At 36.5% G+C, this 17,732-nt stretch overlaps 1 protein-coding gene and 2 long non-coding RNA genes across 5 annotated transcripts; 1 reads left to right on the plus strand and 2 right to left on the minus strand.

Moving 5' to 3' along the window:
• Positions 1-4,374: 4,374 nt before the first annotated feature.
• On the minus strand, positions 4,375-5,747 carry LOC144561904 (uncharacterized). Its single transcript, XR_013513937.1, has 3 exons — positions 5,615-5,747; positions 4,534-4,651; positions 4,375-4,399 (listed from the first exon to the last, which is right to left on the minus strand). It is a non-coding gene; the product is annotated as an uncharacterized LOC144561904 (long non-coding RNA).
• Positions 5,654-10,619, plus strand: LOC144561903 (metal transporter Nramp3-like). 3 transcript variants are annotated; one of them, XM_078311006.1, is made up of 14 exons: positions 5,654-5,794; positions 6,176-6,246; positions 6,348-6,421; positions 6,522-6,562; positions 6,654-6,732; positions 6,863-6,967; positions 7,171-7,280; positions 7,663-7,844; positions 8,088-8,157; positions 8,635-8,808; positions 9,001-9,105; positions 9,484-9,615; positions 9,697-9,792; positions 9,960-10,619. In XM_078311006.1, exons 3-14 carry the CDS (start codon positions 6,373-6,375, stop codon positions 10,326-10,328), a joined length of 1,512 nt encoding a protein of 503 aa, XP_078167132.1. In that variant the 5' UTR covers positions 5,654-5,794; positions 6,176-6,246; positions 6,348-6,372; the 3' UTR covers positions 10,329-10,619. The 3 variants fall into 3 exon arrangements, with proteins under 3 accessions (XP_078167132.1, XP_078167134.1, XP_078167131.1); XM_078311008.1 differs by having other exon boundaries at positions 6,179-6,246; XM_078311005.1 differs by lacking the exon at positions 6,176-6,246 and having other exon boundaries at positions 5,658-5,794; positions 6,343-6,421.
• A 145-nt stretch (positions 10,620-10,764) lies between these two features.
• On the minus strand, positions 10,765-14,760 carry LOC144561905 (uncharacterized). The gene is made up of 4 exons (XR_013513938.1): positions 14,660-14,760; positions 13,949-14,062; positions 11,320-11,394; positions 10,765-11,209 (listed from the first exon to the last, which is right to left on the minus strand). It is a non-coding gene; the product is annotated as an uncharacterized LOC144561905 (long non-coding RNA).
• Between the last annotated feature and the right edge of the window lie 2,972 nt (positions 14,761-17,732).

The raw sequence follows: 17,732 nt of genomic DNA on the forward strand, positions 1-17,732 counted from the left end.
ATGCGGATCAATAATTTGTTCTAAAAGAAAATTTGGCGAAAGCTTTTGATAGACTAAATTAGAGCTACTTGTTCCATCTTCTGCCTCTCTACGGGTCCCACCGAGATTTTGTCAATGGATAGAAGCATGTGTGAAATCGGCGAAGTTCACTATTATGTTCAACGGCAGTGGAGACGAGTTTTTTAATCTGTCAAGAGGCTTACGACAGGGATGTGCCATGTCACCGTACTTGTTCATCATAACTATGGACCCCCTTAGCTCAAATCCTTAACCTCAACCAGAAATTGGGCCTCATAAGTGGTCTTAAGCTTGCCAGAACATCGAACCCACTGACTTGCTCCCTTTTTGCGGATGACCTACTACTCATGTGGAAACTTACCACAGTGGAGGTAATTAACTTTATCTCTACTCTTAACAGAGTTTTAGTGTTTCAGGTCTGAGCATAAATGAAGCAAAATCAAAAATTTGGTTTTCGGCAAATACGATGCAGCAGAGTAAGGAGATCCTCACAAGTAGACTAAGGGTCAGTAAGGAAACTTCTGAAGAAAAATACCTAGGCTGCCCGATCACGGTGGAAGGAGATAAAGCTTTCGACTACTTAATTGAAAAAGTGTGAAATGAGGCTCAACCACTGGAAGTCGAATTTTCTGTCTCACGCGGAAAGATTGGTGCTCATTCAATAGGTGCTCAATAGCCTCCCTATTTATGTCGTGGGTACTATACTGATTCCAAAAAAGGTGATTGTCAGACTCACGACAATTACATGGAATTTTTTCTGGGGGGGAGGTATGATAAACAAAGCCTTGCATATGTAGCATGGGTTGTGGTGACTACGCCTAAGGGAATGGGTGGACTGGGGTTAAGAAAATTGGAAGATGTTAACAAGACTTTGGTCCTTAAAACTTTATGGAAGATGGCTGAGGGATCAGAGGACCAATAGATACAAGCTATGGAGGCGAAATATTTCCCTAGGGGAGCTCTCTGGTCCACTCAAAGGAGAAGTAGGTGTTCAAAACTTTGGAAGCAACTCATGACCCTCAGACCCTTGATGGCAATCCATGTGGTGTGAAAGATTGGGAATGGAGCAAACATATCAATTTACTCACAGTCATGGGCGCTAGGGTGGCAACTGTACCGTGCAGTCTCAGGACAGCAGAGACATGCTAAGGTATCAACCCTTTTAGACCCATTAACCCGTCAATGGATCTTTGAAAAACTAGAGTAGGAATTTGGGTTTGTGAGAGCTTTGCAAATTGCAACTCTTAACACAATCCAACTTGCCCAAAGCCCGGCTTGTGATACCCTACTATTTACTTATGCAAAGAATGGTGCCTTCACTGTTAAAAAAATATATCAGCTCGTAAGAAGGATAAACATGCAGGGGACAGATAGAAAATTATGGGAGTGGGTGTGGAAGGGTACAAATCTGCCTCTCAAATTAAAATTATTCTTATGGAGGTCAGTTCATGGGGCCTTGCCAGTAAGGGCTGTGTTGGCTACAAGGATCCGACATACATCACACCTATGTCAGCTATGTGGGGTACAATCAGAAATGGTGATGCATGCCATCTTCCACTGCGAATTCGCTAAACGGGCATGGTTGGTCTCCACAGTACCATTGAGAACTGAATCATTGGTTGATAGCTTCAAAGATACTGTAACCTTCTTGGCACAATCGTTATCGGAGCAAGAAGTGTGCTTTTGTTTGCACGGCATGGGCGATATGGAGGTTGAGAAATGAAGCTGTGCATGCGAGCAAAAAGTAAACGATTGAGCTATGTAGAAGATATTATCAAAAGGAACTGGACTCATGCAACATCAGAAGACTAGCTCAAGGGAGATTAGTCACACCCCCAATGCAACAGGAATGAGGGATTCACAGTCAACAGGTACAACCTTTTGTGTGCCTTGTAGATGGGTCTTGAGAGCAGGAAGGCAAAGCTGGAATAGGGGTATGCCTAATGCACAATGGAGTGGTAGTACACTGGATCTCAAAGGCTGTTCAGGCAGTCAACCTAGCACAGGTAGAAGCAAAGGCAGTCTTAGAGGGGTACAAACTACTACTGCATAAGGCAAATGGTGTGGGGACTGTATTCTCGGATTCAAAGGAAACAATGTTTTCACTTGCTGGTACACTGCCCAATATACAAGATTGGAGATCATATGAGGATGTATAGTAGGCATGGTCAATCCAAACAAGTGAACCAATCTCAAGAGATGACCAAAACCTAATCATAGGAGATGGGCTATGGTGAGTTGCGAAGTAAAGCAACTATTTTACTTCACGCTCATATTTTGCGATTTTAAAGTTCAAAACGTCGATCCGAACTGTTCATCTTGTTCTCCATATTGAAATGTGATTGGAGACCAAATTTTACATTTTTTGGAATTTTTTTTACTATTTATTAAGCAATTTTGAAAGTCGCTGATTTGATGGTCCAAAAAATTTTACTGTTTTTTACTGTTCACAGCAAAACAACAATTTTCAAAAATGCTTAATAAATAGTAAAAAAATTCAAAAAAAATGTAAAATTTGGTCTCCAAGCACATTTCAATATGGATTAAACATCTAACGGTTCGGATCGATCGTTTGGACTTTCAAAATAAAAATACGACGTGAAGTAGAAACGCGTTTTACTTCGCAACTCACCGTAGCCCATCTCCTAATTATAGCACATAAGCTAGCAACACAGGGTAAAATGTATGGGTGAGATAATTGGAGTACATCAGAATCAATTTTTGAGATAGAGGAGATTTTGTAGGCCTACGGGCCATGGAAGAACCAAAAAAAAAAAAAATAACACATATATTTATGCGCCAATCCAATACAATGTTAAGAGAAATTTAGTCAGTTTTGTTAATTTTATAAACATAAAGTGAGATCAAATTTTAAAAATACAAAGAGGCGTACACAATGAATTGTAAATGAATTCAGCATATTTGTTTACGTATAATTCACGGACCAGTTGATTATAATATTTAGAGCACATTTATTAGTATTGAAGATTTTATAACATAACAATTGATTAAAAACAGGAACACAGGCAACGACCGAAATTTTTATTAATAGGAAATATAATAAATAAATATCCAAATTGAAGAACGCTTTTGGATTTTTTTGAGATATAGGGAAAACACGATGATTAATCACGGCCTCTGGCCGTTATGGTTTATCACGGACAGGATTAGCGATGCTAATCACACATATTAACTTAAAAAAAAAAAAAAAAAATTATGTCCGTGACTATCAATCACGGCCAAGCAAACTATAGGCAAATGATGTTACTTCATAGACAATTTCTGTCCGTGATTATCAATCACGGCCAGGATTATTTTTTTTTTTTTTTTTTTTTTTTAGTTAATTAATAAGTACGGTGATTAACATCGCTAATCCTGTCCGTGATAAACCATAACGGCCAGAGGCCGTGATTAATCATCGTGTTTTCCTTATATCTCAAAAAAATTCAAAAGCGTTCTTCAATTTGGATATTTATTTATTTTATTTCCTATTAATAAAAATTTCGGCAGGCAACGAGCTTCTCCTGTATCATTTATATATGTAGTCAGTCAAAGCAATAAATGCATATTTTCGTCTCGCCTGGCATTTATGATTTATTTATGTAATCACTAATCAGTGTATGTCTTCTCCGGGTCTCACTGGTCAAGTCGGGGTCTAAGGTCTGTAGACTGTACCTAACCAGGTACAAATTACAATGAGATTCAGATCGCTTATTTATATTATTTAAATCTGGCGGGAATATAAAATAACCCCAAGTCCCCAACCCCGTATAAAGTTGATATTTTATATGCAGTATTGCAGTATGCTGTGTGCCAGTATCCCCCGGTCTAGCTGAGAATAAATGAGTAAATCCGGACTGTTCTTTATCATGACACGAATCTCGAAACGGGTCCTCTGTATCTTTCAGGTTCCGGATTTCTTTTGATCGGCTGGGAATACTCGGCAAATATTAGACTGACAGGAGTCAGACGCGAAGGATCTTCGATGGTCCCCGAACTTGTCTGGTGATCGTTTGAACGTACGATCTTCATCCAACGGCATTGATAGGGTTAATTGGGTCCGGCCTGTCCTCAAGAGTGCGTATCCTCTGAGATATCTCAACTTTTGCGTGACCGACGTGTCCGGTGCCTATTCGGGGGTGTTGTAGGGGGTCAGTATTATGTGTGCTTTGAGATTCGTGCAGAACGTAGTTAAACGGTTGGGATTTTCCATAAAGTCACGCAAAGTTTGAGATATCTCATGAATTCTGTCCTCAAGACCCGAACCATTTATAACGCAGAGAAACTGAAAAAATTGTCTTCTAGAAGCGCTCCCTTTGGAAATATAACAGAAGAGTAAGAAAACAGCAGCTCACGTCAAATCAACCGGTGAATTTATTACCTTTATCTCTAATCTTGGTTCTCATATAAAAAATTTCTTTTATAAATTTTGGTGTTGATATGTTATGATTTTTTTGGGAAAAAGCCAAAAAAAAAAAGAGAATTTGATGCTCATATTAACGGTGGATTTATTACCATTAATTTAGATTATTTAATCGCTTTGCATGTGGTGATAAAAAGACGAGATAGAGAAGCAAGCGGCGGAGAGGTAAAGAGTGGGGTAGCAGAGCGTACTGAAGCAAAGCGCTATTCTCTCTCCGTCTCTATAAATCTCTCAAATTTAATTAAGGTAACTTGTTCTTTCTTTGTATCTATTGCTCAGTACTGGTTGCTTCTCTTGCATGGTTTCAGACGTAAAGCTAACGAGCGTAGATTCCTCGGGGTTTATAACTTTTTCTAACCCGGATTTGATGGCTTATTTCAACATTATATTATCTTAATTAAAGCAATAGATTCTTTTCTTTTCATTATACTGTTTACTATCAGCTGTTGTTGATAATTTTTGGACAGCATCGACTGTTTTGGGATTAAATATTTGGAATAAGTCTCTCACGAAGCATGAGAATTCCGTCATTGTGGACTTATTCCAATCAAATGGGGATTAAATATTTGGAATAAGTCTCCTAGAAAGCTTGAGAATTGCGTCATTAATTGTGGACTTCTTGTTGCAACCAATGGAAATTTAATATTTCTTTGATTTAGTCGTAATTACATTTCTGATAAAAGTTTTTAGCTTAAGATTCTATTGATCTTAAATTTCATCCAAGTGGAAACTGAGCCATAATGAGAATAAAAACTACAGTATAAGTAGCACTCCTCTTAGGACCTTGTTCCAATAGTCTTGTCCCTTTTTTGTGGTTTATTCCAATAAAAATTATTCTGATTCCTTACCTCTAGACAACTTGTGTGCCTTGTAAGAAATTGGTCCTTTTTCTCTATGTTAATTAATAAATGTTACTTTGTTCTACCATATGGGATCATGTGACAATTATATAAACTCGTGATAACCTAATGTATTATACTTGGTACTTCCACTTTCTCTTGGAATTTATTCCATTTTAATTTTTGTACAATCTCAACCGTTAATTGCTTCCTTTCTTCAAACTAGCATATTCTCTCATATCTTATACAGTGTCACATCATTACCTTTTAAGCTGCCCATAAATTGCTGAGTAGATCAACTTAGCAAGTTCAAGGTTCTTCTTCTAGGATCTACTGAGGGATAGAAGGGGGGGCAGAGAGTAAGAGAGACAGAGGAAGAGTCATGAGCACTGCAGGGGAGGCCAGGAATGCACCGCCGCAGTTTATCAGCAGCCATGCAAATAGGTCTGATTCAAATGGACATAGTGAACCATTAATTGATAGTATAGATGTTGATCAAATCGTTATTTCAGAGGTACCACCTATTCCTTCTATTCTCATTTCATATTGGGGCCAGTTTCCTTAATATTTTGAAAGGGTGTTTATTTTGATGAGAAGATAGTCGTCAAGGGAAGTCCATTACCAATTGTGCATTGATATTTATACTAAACTTTACTGGTGCATTTAGGTTTTAGGGTTTTCAGCCAAAGATCCTGAGAAAAACTTGTCAAGATAGAATGCGTGGTCCATACTAGAGCTGACTGGACACCACATCCACTGGCCACAAAATTTATGCAGTGATGAGCTGCAATTTGCACTTGCTCTGTCCAATCTAAATTGGACGGTTCAAATAAGATCAACTAAACCACCCAAAAACAATTGAAGTGAAATCTGGACCATTTTATTTTTGATTCAGCAGCCAAAAAACTGTTGCTTGGGTGCCTTAACTAATGTGTCAGCAGATGCAGACTTGAGCTGACCGGAATGGTGCTGAATCATAAGAAAGCGCATTACCTTAAAAGGCTCAATAATTAGATGCACTCGTCTTATGCATGCTAATTTTGTGATAATTTTTTTTAACAGAAAAGTAGCTGGAAGAACTTATTTGCGTATATGGGTCCTGGTTTTCTGGTATCCATAGCATATATTGATCCTGGAAATTGTAAAGTTTTATGCCTCTCCCCCCCAATTAACTTATATTTTTCCTTTATATAAATTCCTGAAAATAAGCAGGGGTAATTTTTTTTTTCCTGACATTTCAGTTGAGACTGACTTGCAATCTGGAGCCCAATACAAGTATGAGGTGAATGTATTTTCTGAATTAAGAACTGTATTCTATTGTACGCTGTATGTGGACTTAAATTATTAACCGTCAATTTCTTTATGTGTAATAGCTTCTGTGGATTATACTTTTAGCCTCTTGTGCTGCTCTTGTCATACAATCCCTTGCCGCCAAGTTAGGAGTTGTAACAGGTATTTGCAATTTGACTTTTCTTAAAGCTTTTGTCCAATAACAAAAATTGAAAAATCCTCCTTGAGATACACCTTTTCCATCTATGTAGATGTTCATTTTTGATACTTTTCTCTTTTTATGGAAAAATAGGGAAGCATTTGGCTGAGCATTGTAGAGCAGAATATGAAAAGGTACCTAATTTTATATTATGGATGCTCGCTGAGCTGGCAGTCATCGCGTGTGACATTCCTGAAGGTATCTCATCTTTGTCTTTTCCTATTTATTGTTATACCATTCCGATCAGTTGCAATTTAAAGTAGAGATCCAAAATGGTATGGTTTCAGTCAATAGCAAATTAAAGCCGAGATCCAGAAAAGAAAATAAAATTAAGCCAGTGCAATTTCTTAATTAAGTTTGCAACATTGGATCCTCAGCTGTTTTCAAATTTACCTTTTCAGTAATTGGTACTGCCTTTGCACTGAATATGCTTTTTAAGTTACCGGTATGGATTGGAGTTCTCGTAACAGGTCTCAGCACCCTTATGCTCCTTCTACTGCAACAATACGGAGTAAGATATTGTTTGTACCACAAATTACTATCTCACTGATTTGAGGCATGCTGGACCATGTCACCAGTAGGTGCTGCTTGGTTTTCATTTTTTTTTTTTTTTTGGCTTGCTTATTATTTATGAAAGATTTAGTACTTAGTTGATAATTCAAACTAACAAAGAGTTGCAGTTATTGTTTCAAAGAAACAAAGAGCTGACCTATTGTGCACTTGATGGTCTGTTGTTTCTTCATAGTTACTCTAGAATTACTTCTAGTTATGACCACAGTAGAGACATTACAGAGCTGCTTTTTATTGCAGATAATGATAAAACAGGGGCTTTATGCAATTATTAATAATATGGGAAAATCTTTGGTGTTTTCCTAAAAATCACTTTGATGTAGGTAAGAAAGCTCGAACTTTTTATATCGGGTCTGGTGTTTCTCATGGCTGCATGTTTCTTCGTTGAATTTGCTTATGCAAAACCGAATGCATCAGAGGTTTTAAGGGGTCTGTTTGTACCATCTCTCAAAGGAAATGGTGCAACTGCTTTGGCAATCTCTCTTCTTGGTGCCATGGTCATGCCGTAAGCCCAACTTACATTTATTTTTTGTTTATTTTTTATCTTTTGGGAAAATTTCATGCGGAAGGCATGGTTGTGATATATCAGGCTAGCTCTATAAGATGTTGGCATCATCATGTCTGCCCCTACATAAAGGATCAGGCAAATGATGCCCCCTTCCTGTTTTGCAGAATATAATTGAAATTCAATCCTTTGCAGGGGCACACCTTAAACTAATTCCACCTTTTGCTAAAATTGTTAATGTAGGCATAACCTCTTTCTACATTCGGCTTTAGTGCTATCGAGAAAAGTGCCTCGATCAGTCTGTGGAATCAAGGTAAACTAATAGTCTATATTTAAGGATAGAACCATCAGATCTGCTTGTTTGTATAAATACTGGTACAGATGAGTTAATAATTTTCTTTTTATTGAAGGCAAGTATGCCTTGGCCACCAAAAATATATTAAATTTATTAAATGAAAAAGGACATTTTATTTGCAAGCCCAAAATTGTTACAAGTCATAAGAAGATCCTTCATTCAAGTCATAAGAACATTTTGTCATAAATTCCTAAATTCACATTACATTTTCATTACATGTACAAAACGATCCTTGTTATAGAAGAACTTATAAAATACTTTTTTCCTAACAAAGCAAATTCCTTTGAACAAAGATAGCAAGCACAAAATCCCAGAAATTAAACCACTTTTACATGGTTTGTCCTTACTATCTTGCATAATTAACTACTTTGGCACTTTGTGGTCTACCTAAAACTTTAATAATTTATTTTGACTTGCTTATTATACAATTTTCAGGAGGCAATCACATTTTACACATTAGAGAGTGCATTTGCACTTACCATAGCATTTCTCATAAATGTGTCAATCATTTCTGTCAGTGGGGCCGTGTGCGGCTCGGACACTTTAAATCAGCAAGATCAAGCCAACTGTGATGACCTCGACCTTAACAAGGCCTCATTTCTACTAAAGGTTCCATAATATTTTCTAATGTTATTCTTTTTTTCTTGCAGTATATATTGTTAAAATGCCTTCTTGCCTCTGCAAATTGTCTGGGGTTTGATATTTGTAATTATGCAAGATGTGTGAAGCTCGAGAATTTTAGAACCTTCTTTTTCTCACCCTTGAGTTGTAGCAAGAGTTTAATTGTTTTTATTGTTGTAGAATGTGTTGGGGGCATGGAGTTCAAAATTATTCGCAGTGGCTTTATTGGCATCTGGTCAGAGCTCAACCATCACTGGTACTTACGCCGGCCAATATGTCATGCAGGTAAATCTGAATTCTATACCATAATTTGAGAGTATAAAGAAACTTTGGCTATGTTAAAACTTCACTTGTAGCATCAGAGGTAAAGGGAGGGGGCCAGGTCCGCCCTATAAATTGAAAATTTGCACTTTTGTCCTTTCAACTTTGTAATTTGTGCAGGCACCAATATTTTCAATCCCTCCCCCACCCCCCCCCCCCCCCCCCCCCCCCCGCCTATAAAATTAAACTGTGCAGCTCTGGATGAACTATGAACTAAAACTTCTCCATCAATGAGTTAGAAATTTGTACTCCTTGTCACTAAATTTTTAAATTTGATGCTAAATGCAACCTGAAAATATATTCTCAGACACAAAATCAATACTCTTTGTTGTTCTTTTATAGGGATTTCTGGATCTGAGGATGAAACCATGGAAAAGAAACTTCTTTACAAGAACTCTTGCAATTTTACCGAGCCTCATTGTCTCAATAATTGGAGGCTCTGCTGCAGCTGGAAAGCTTATAATCATTGCCTCGGTAGTTTTACTATCTACTATTTGTATTAAAGTTTTTCTTACCATATATCAATATCAATTAATGATATATATATCAATGCAGATGATACTATCTTTTGAACTTCCTTTCGCTCTAGTACCACTCCTAAAATTTACGAGCAGTAATACCAAGATGGGGCAATACAAAAATTCAATTATAGTAAGTTACTCTTAATCATTCATATTAGGCTGAAAGTTTTTGAAAAAATGATCCTTGTCAGAATAATCAACAAAGAGCCCTTACCCTTATTTATTTTTCTAGTGCCCAAAAAGTTATAGTACTGTTTGACGACTCTCTCACCAGGGGCACCATATTGATTTATGCAGATCGCAGCTCTCACATGGATAATAGGCTCCTTCATCATGATCATAAACACATACTACCTCACATCGAGCTTTTCAAAGCTCCTAATTCATAGTGGGCTGAATACTGTTTCAAAGGTCTTCGCAGGTATTTTTGGGTTTCTAGGCTTGCTCATTTACGTTGTAGCAGTTATCTATCTATCCTTAAGAAAAAACCGCAAATCAATGAAGCCTCTGCTACAGCAGTCTTCTGATGCAGAGCTAGCCTCAGTGGGAAATTCAGATTTGCCGACCGAGGCAACTAATGGTACACTATATCATTTGCCTAGGGAGGATATCACTAGCATGCAACTTCCCAATGGGACACCTGATAAGGATCCTGTTTTAAATTGATTTAATAGAAATTTTGGTCCGTGGGTTTCTGGGGTTTGTTGCTGCTACCTTACAATAAATATTTTAGCGACAAATATAGCAGTAGATTTAACGAGGAAGCAAAAATATGCTGGTTTTAAGTTATAACCGACCACCTTCTGTCTAGGATTTACAGCAATGTTTAGAAATTTTGGATCAAGACTACAAGGGGACGGATCAAATGCTTGTATTTTCATCCTCTGTCATGGCGTGGGATGTAAGACACTCAAATAGTTTTGACATAAAAACTCAAGTAATGATATACTACCATCATACATGATTTAGGTTTCTCAACTCTTGGCTCTTTATTCTGTTGATTTTGGATTTGAATGTTGCGTGAGAGCAAAACTTTTCTTTCTTGATTATTTTTCTACAAGGCCAAGACAATGTCAACTAATGGAGCTTTAATGTCAAACACTCGGACTCGTACATTGTTACATAATGCCTTAAATAATTATGCAAAAGTAGGCTTTTCTTTTGAAAAAAAAAAAAGAACAAACAAAACAGTCTTGTAACATTGAAATGAAAATGGAAAGCTAAGTCTGGCAATTTTACAATGTTTCCAGCTCAATAGTCACTTCAAGGCCACAGACATGAGAGAAATAAACTAGAGCAAGAACTAATGCAAAAGTGTACCAGTTGACAGTGCCAAAAATAATGGTAAAACAACCATTACAAATGCTAACCTTGATGCAAAGCTCATCCTTATTAGAATACAACAAGATCTTATCTAGCAAGCTAAAGAGAAAAAAAATATCACTAAATCCCTTGAGAATATACCCAGCTGAGTATTGTTCTTGAGCTAACTCTCCCCTGAATCCTTCAACAGCGTATCGGAGCCTTCCTCTTCGTTCTTTGATTGTCTGTAGATAGAACAAAAACGGCTGAAATAAAAGACAGATCTTTTGTTTTTCTAGAAATGATTATAAATAATAAAAAAACATAAGAATACAATTCAAAGCAAAATTAGAACCTTCTTCTGGGGGAGTTTGGCGACTAGAGGATCCCTTCAAGGCATCAGGAATGAGAACTGCTTTCATCTGAGCATCTGGAAAAGGAACAACAATTCTTGAACTGTCAGGGATATCAACCTCGTCACGGTATTCCAAAGAAAGACATTTTCCTTATTTTCAAGCTTGTTCTTCCAGACAAAATTAATTTCCTCGAAAGGATTAGCAGCGACATGGTTGACAAACTTCCACTCATCCTCAGTGAGCTTGAGTTTAATCAGACTGTTTATGCCACTAAATGTTTGGAGGATCACCCACCCATTGTTCATTAAAGGTAAATCTTCGATGTGTTCATTTTTGAAAGATTAGAAGAACCATTCAAACTTCCAACCCCTTTTTTCATCGGCAAGTCCCGTTTTTGGTGATAGATTCTTGGGCACGTCTAGAGAAAGTATAAAAACATCCTTTGCTGCCATGGTTTTTGGTGAGTTGGTAAAAGTAACGAAACAGCTCTGAAGTGGGCTTTAGGTTTTGCTGGTCGCAAGCCCAGGAAAACAGAGCCAAGACCCTCCAACCTTGAGGGGTAACTTGGGAAGAAGAAATTTCATAAAATCTAATCAGATCTACTATAAAAGACCTGACTGGAAATCGGAGACCATATTCAATGCATCTCGTAAAGATGCATTGAGCACTATCTGTCAGACACGAGATCTGACGATACACTCTGAAATCGCAATTGAGCCCAATTAGAGCTTCTTGGACGAATCTCAGTAAAAATGGATAACCATGGCGATAGAGAAAGGAGAGGTGAAAAAGATGGTTTTCATTAAAATTGACATAATCCAAACGGTTACAGCTATAGCCTATATATAGGCGAAGTAAAAGAACAACGTAATTTGGTAAAAGATACAACGGATCATTCTAATGAACCGCGAGTTGCCACGTAAGCTAGAGCAATGTCAGAGAGTAACAAACTTCTCTAACCGACTGCTGATATTTCCTCTCCGTTCCCAGCTTCGTTAGTCATCTCCATTTCGAACGAGGGCGACCCCACTTGCCATTCTGATGTTTCAAATAAAGGAACGGTCTCTTCCCTTATTGCTGGTCCCATCTGCAGCGCTTCAATTTCAAATGACGGGCTGCCCGTCTCCTCCTTCCTTCCTCTCTTCTCAACATTTTTCCCCAAATCGGTACCGCATCTTTCTTTGCTCACAACATTCATCTCCGATCGTGACACTATCGTCAGAGGCGTATGCTTCGTCTTTGCTAGGGAGGCGGCACAGCCATGTCTCTTCTAGATGTTTGTGTTTCTTTAGGAACTGTTTAAACTGTTCCTCTGTGAGTTCAGAACCCAAAACACAGCCGACAGCATTTTCAGAGGGTTTTCCTTTTTTATTGCCTCCCTTCTTTGATAAGGCAGATCTAGAGCTAGATTTAGGTTTCTTTTTCTTGACGGCCCTAGAGATTTTTTTTGGTAAACTTAGTTGATCTTCGTCTAGTTTTTTAAAATATTCAAGATCAGAATCAGAATTGGAATCAAAATCAGGACAAAGAGTTTCATCAAGTTGTTTAAAGTATTCCAGCTCTGAAGAACTATAACTTGAGTTGGAATTTGTTGAAGAACTTGCCATAATATACGGACTATTGGCAATAAAATAAGAAAGGAAGACAAAAAGGATATTTAGGTTGTATTTTGGAAAATAAGATTTGAGATCTCGGATGTACTTCCAAAGGGATAAAAGCTCAGAGAAGGAAAGAGTTAAATAAATCTTAAGAGTGAGAAAACAATGGAAGTAAAAGATAATGTTTTTCTCAGATTCTATTATAAAACCAAAGCCCACTAATAAAGCCCTTCCAATTGGCAGATTTAGGGTTTAGGGGTTAGGGTATCAAAGGTAAAATTCACTTTCGAACGGTCGCATTACAGTGCTATTATCTAATGTAACTGTCCAATTATGAAATGATTCGACAGCTGGCGTATTAGAGATTCCAGACAAACCCAGAAGTACTGAACGCATTATTAGAAGTTTGAAGGCCACAAAAACCATTCAAATCACGTGAAGTTGGCTGGTTTTATGTGATTAACAACCCATTACCATTGTATATTTCATAGACCACTATAAAGAACACAGTATTACAAAAATAAATATAGGTGACTCACTACACTGAAACCTTACAATTGAAATCTACGAACCGTGACATGACAAAGGACAACCTTTAGTTCTAAATTCCTAATATTGTTCAGTATGGAGAAGTCCTCTTAAATTGCTCCACAAACGATAGCTGTGCACTAATTTCCCCACGGGTGATTATGAGGAGAAAAGAGGCAATAAATTGCCTGTAAGTTATAACCCATTCAATGAAATACATAAATAAAGAAACACTAGTTTGCCAAATTTGTTCATTCTTTATAGCTTAACACTGACATTTGCAAGAGCCTTATTATCTCTCTCCAACAAAAAATCCATTTGAAATTTGTACTATGAAAGTTCAATCAAATACAAAAGGTAAGACTAAGCTCCTTTGCCCAGCAATGCTAGTATGGATAATGGAAAATAATCCAAATAAGGTGGGCCTAGTTTGACCACATTTTGTTATCAGTGTAAAGGAAAAAAACATAAGTGTATTAGCATCATAATTCAGATGCATTACCATTAGTGTGGCCAGAGACTGAGACAAGACATGATCACCAACAAGCAACCTGTGCCGATTTATGCGTGCAAGAGGGCAACTTCCTTGCTTTTTATCTTCACATCAGAATAAAATCTGGTGTGCAAAAATAAGATAGCATATAAATACGGGTATGTTCAAAGACACACAATGACTTAGAAGTCTCAGTGTAAGAAATTTTTTGAACAAGTTTACGTCTTCTCAAAATTAGGACATTTGAAAGATTACCTCTAGGAAGTCCCTTCCTCTTGCAAATAAATTTAAAGGTTACACAGTTAACTATTCGAAGGTGTTTAGAGATGTTCATACAAGTGTATTAAACTGTTGACGAGCAACAAAGATCGGCTTTTGGACCCTATGGTATAAAACAACTACTATGAACCCAACAATGAATTATCCGATATTCATAAATTGTCATATGAGCTTAAGTCCAAATACCAATAAATGTCACAAAAACCCAATCCAGTCCAAACCACGACAATATTAGATGATTAGGGATCATCCAATTGAAGAGCCTTACACCAACAATTGCTATCGAAAACATAAAATTTGAGCAATTGAATTTCTCACTCTCACAATCAGTGCCCATGAAAATAACATCATGCATTACTTGATTTCTAGTCTGCTGTTTAATTTTTCAAGTTCAAGTTCGTCACTATCGATGCTGAATCAACTATACACCAATTTAGCTACCTCGGAGAGGGTAGGTGATCTGGGTGCAACGGCGAACGCGTAGCAGGTAGACCACATCTAGGGTTCGAATCCGTCGTAAGCATTGTCGTTCTGCGGTACGGATGCAACTAAAAAAGAAGAAAGAATGGAGGTTTGTGAACTTGTGAATTGTGATATAATGAATTCATATCGTGAGGTAACTCAGATTTTGAGTTTAGATCCAGACCGTCCGATTTGTTCAGCGCGAATATTAGGGGCACAGTGCATTCTTTGCACCGGATTGGCCTGGATTCTGATCGGACGGTCCAGATTTAAACTCAAAATTTGAGTTACTAGGATCCGGACTAGTGTTATAATTCCTTCGGAAAAAGGGAAAAAAAAAGAGAGAGAAAGAAAGAGGGAGAGCCTGGGAGGCTAATGCTTAGCTGCAAATAGACTAGGATTCTGAATCCTCTGCCTCCTGGGTGCAGGAATTTTCTGCCCTTCAGTCACTGTATGTGGGGCCGGTCACTTTTAATTTTTGAACTGAGGGTCCATCTCGGATCCACACGCAGTGACTCTGGGGACAGAAAATTCCTGTCTGTGCGGGAGGCGCAGATGATTCAGTTCCATAGACTAGCGGGCCAGTCTGGGATGGGTTCATTGATTCAGCGACTTTCTTGTTCTTTTTGGGTTTTAAGATATTGGCCGGGACAGAAATGCTCATTTGTTTATTTCAGTTCAAAGAAACTATTCACAGTGGTAAAATGTGTGGTAAACAAAAAACATTTGAAGGTATTTGAAAGATAACTCTTACAATAACTATAGTATCCTCTTCATATATACATGTGTGAACCACAAATTTTAACTCCCGTCTCAGTTCTGTTTCGCATCTGAATTGGTACAAGTGGACTGATCTGAAGTAAAATTGACGACATCGAAACAAATGACTCGGTACATGAAATAAAACAAAACCTACGATAACCTGAACAAAAATTGATCTGACCCTTTGATGCTTCAATCTAATAAATATATATATTTCAAATTTCATAGGGCAACTTTAACAGAACCAGGCAGCAGTTGTCACCAAGAAAGATTGATATTATTACTAAAGCATTGTAATTATAATTTGGTTAAGCAAAAGTGAAATGATATAAGAGGAGGGATCAAGTTACAACAATTTTTGAGTTACAATAAGTTACAACAAGTTATAACAAGTATTTTTTACATTTTCAAAGTCTAAATGGTCGATCCAAATCGTTAGATGTGATCTCCATGCACATTTTATTGTAGAGATCACATCTAACGGTTTGGATCGACCATTTGGACTTTAAAAATGTAGAAAATGATTGTTGTAACTCAAAAATTATTGTAACTTGATCCCTCCTCATGATATAATACCATTGCCATTACCCACTCAGTGCCTGTCTATCATTGTAGAGAAATGAAGAGTCGGGATTATGGAGATAGCTCATATTATCCACATGGGCAGAATTATAAACTTTAAATTGAGGAGCTGAAACGTAAAATGTATAATGTGTGATCATTAATTAAATTACAAGAATGAAATTCTAACTCTTTAAGTTACAACCACACATTTAATCTTTCATAAAAAACCGAATTATATATAAAAAAAATCAATTAAGTTTCAATATATATAAATAATATTTTATAATTAAGTAACTACTGAAGCATTCCTGACTTGAGCCCTGATTATTCGCACAAGTTAAAAAAAAAAAAAAAAAAAAATTCAGAATTCAAGATTTTAAAGCTGAAACGGCGCACACAATCATGCATAAGCAATCCCAATGCCAATACCGGCAACCAATGGTTGTTGGTACACAGATCAAAAGATATGTCCCATACTTTACGGCTACAAGAATACAAAAACAGAAACACAACAATGAAAGGTACGCTTGCTTTTTTTCTAAAGAAGTACATAAAGTTATTTTCTTGCATATAGTTAGTTATACACTTATCCTTCAAAATGTTACCGAAAACAGAAAAGGAAAATTTACACAAAAATCTGAGAGTATATATCAACTATAAAGTGAGACGAGCTGCAATATATCAACTATCACGATAATGTTTTTTTGTTCTTTTGACTTTGATGGGTTTACTTCAATACACGCAAAAAGAAAGATCAGTCTTACCTTATATCAATATATTAAGACCAATATATTTTTCTATAATAGTTTATATCATAATGTTCAATATTCGTATGTAACAATCTATATTTAGTTTATGATAATTGCAGTGTACATTCAATTTTTAAGATAAATATATATGAAAATTATTATTCAAATTACAAGATTTAAATTGTAATTTGTTTTCAATTATTTAGATAGGACGTCGTGTATCATATTTGAACAATTTGGAATTTGATTGGTCTCTCATCATAAAATTATTATAATTTTAATGGTTAAAAATAAAAATGTATTGCTAGAAGGCTAAACGTTTTTTAAATTGATCAAAATTTAATACGTGCCCTATCTAAATAATTAAGAACACATTTACAATTTTAATTTTTAATTTGAGTAATATTTTTCAAAAATATGTACCATATATAACTGAGGCAGACTTACAAATAAATTTAGATGTATGCATGCTATACAATTACCCGTTGTTTTGTATATTGAAATATCCCTGTTATAAGAGCGGCTAAGGGTTTTTTTTCTTTTACTAAAAAGAAGAAGCGAGAAGGTTTATAATTATTTGTTGATCAAAATTAACGAGCTCCTGTTATGGTATATGGTATGTATGTCAGATAATAATTATTAGGGGGAATTTCACGTATATCCCTCAAAAACTTCGAAATTACGTATTTCTCCCTCTAAAATTTGAAATTACATATTTCCCCCTCTAAACATCAAAAACTCACATATTTACCCATTTTATTGTCTTTTCTATTAAAACACATTCTAAATTTATAAAATACCTATTTTACCCTTTTATTAAAAAGCATAAAACACTCATCTGACTCAAATTTGAATCTAAAGGTTCCTCTACAGTCTGAATTGCTTTGAGATCCGTGCGCACTAGATCAGCACAAATCTTGAAGCGAACAAACACTGAAATTGATGCAATGTACAGATCAAAATTGCTTTGAGATTTG

The sequence above is a fragment of the Carex rostrata genome, chromosome 11 (genome assembly GCF_964058835.1).
Source record: "Carex rostrata chromosome 11, lpCarRost1.2, whole genome shotgun sequence".
Lineage (NCBI taxonomy): Eukaryota > Viridiplantae > Streptophyta > Magnoliopsida > Poales > Cyperaceae > Carex > Carex rostrata.

Excerpts from the sequence above, each read along its gene's own strand:
- LOC144561903 (XM_078311005.1), top strand. The coding sequence starts at position 5,663 with ATGAGCACTGCAGGGGAGGCCAGGAATGCACCGCCGCAGTTTATCAGC. Across the intron at positions 8,158-8,634 it reads GATCAGTCTGTGGAATCAAG|GAGGCAATCACATTTTACAC; the intron begins GTAAACTAATAG and ends TACAATTTTCAG. Across the intron at positions 9,616-9,696 it reads AGCTTATAATCATTGCCTCG|ATGATACTATCTTTTGAACT; the intron begins GTAGTTTTACTA and ends ATATCAATGCAG.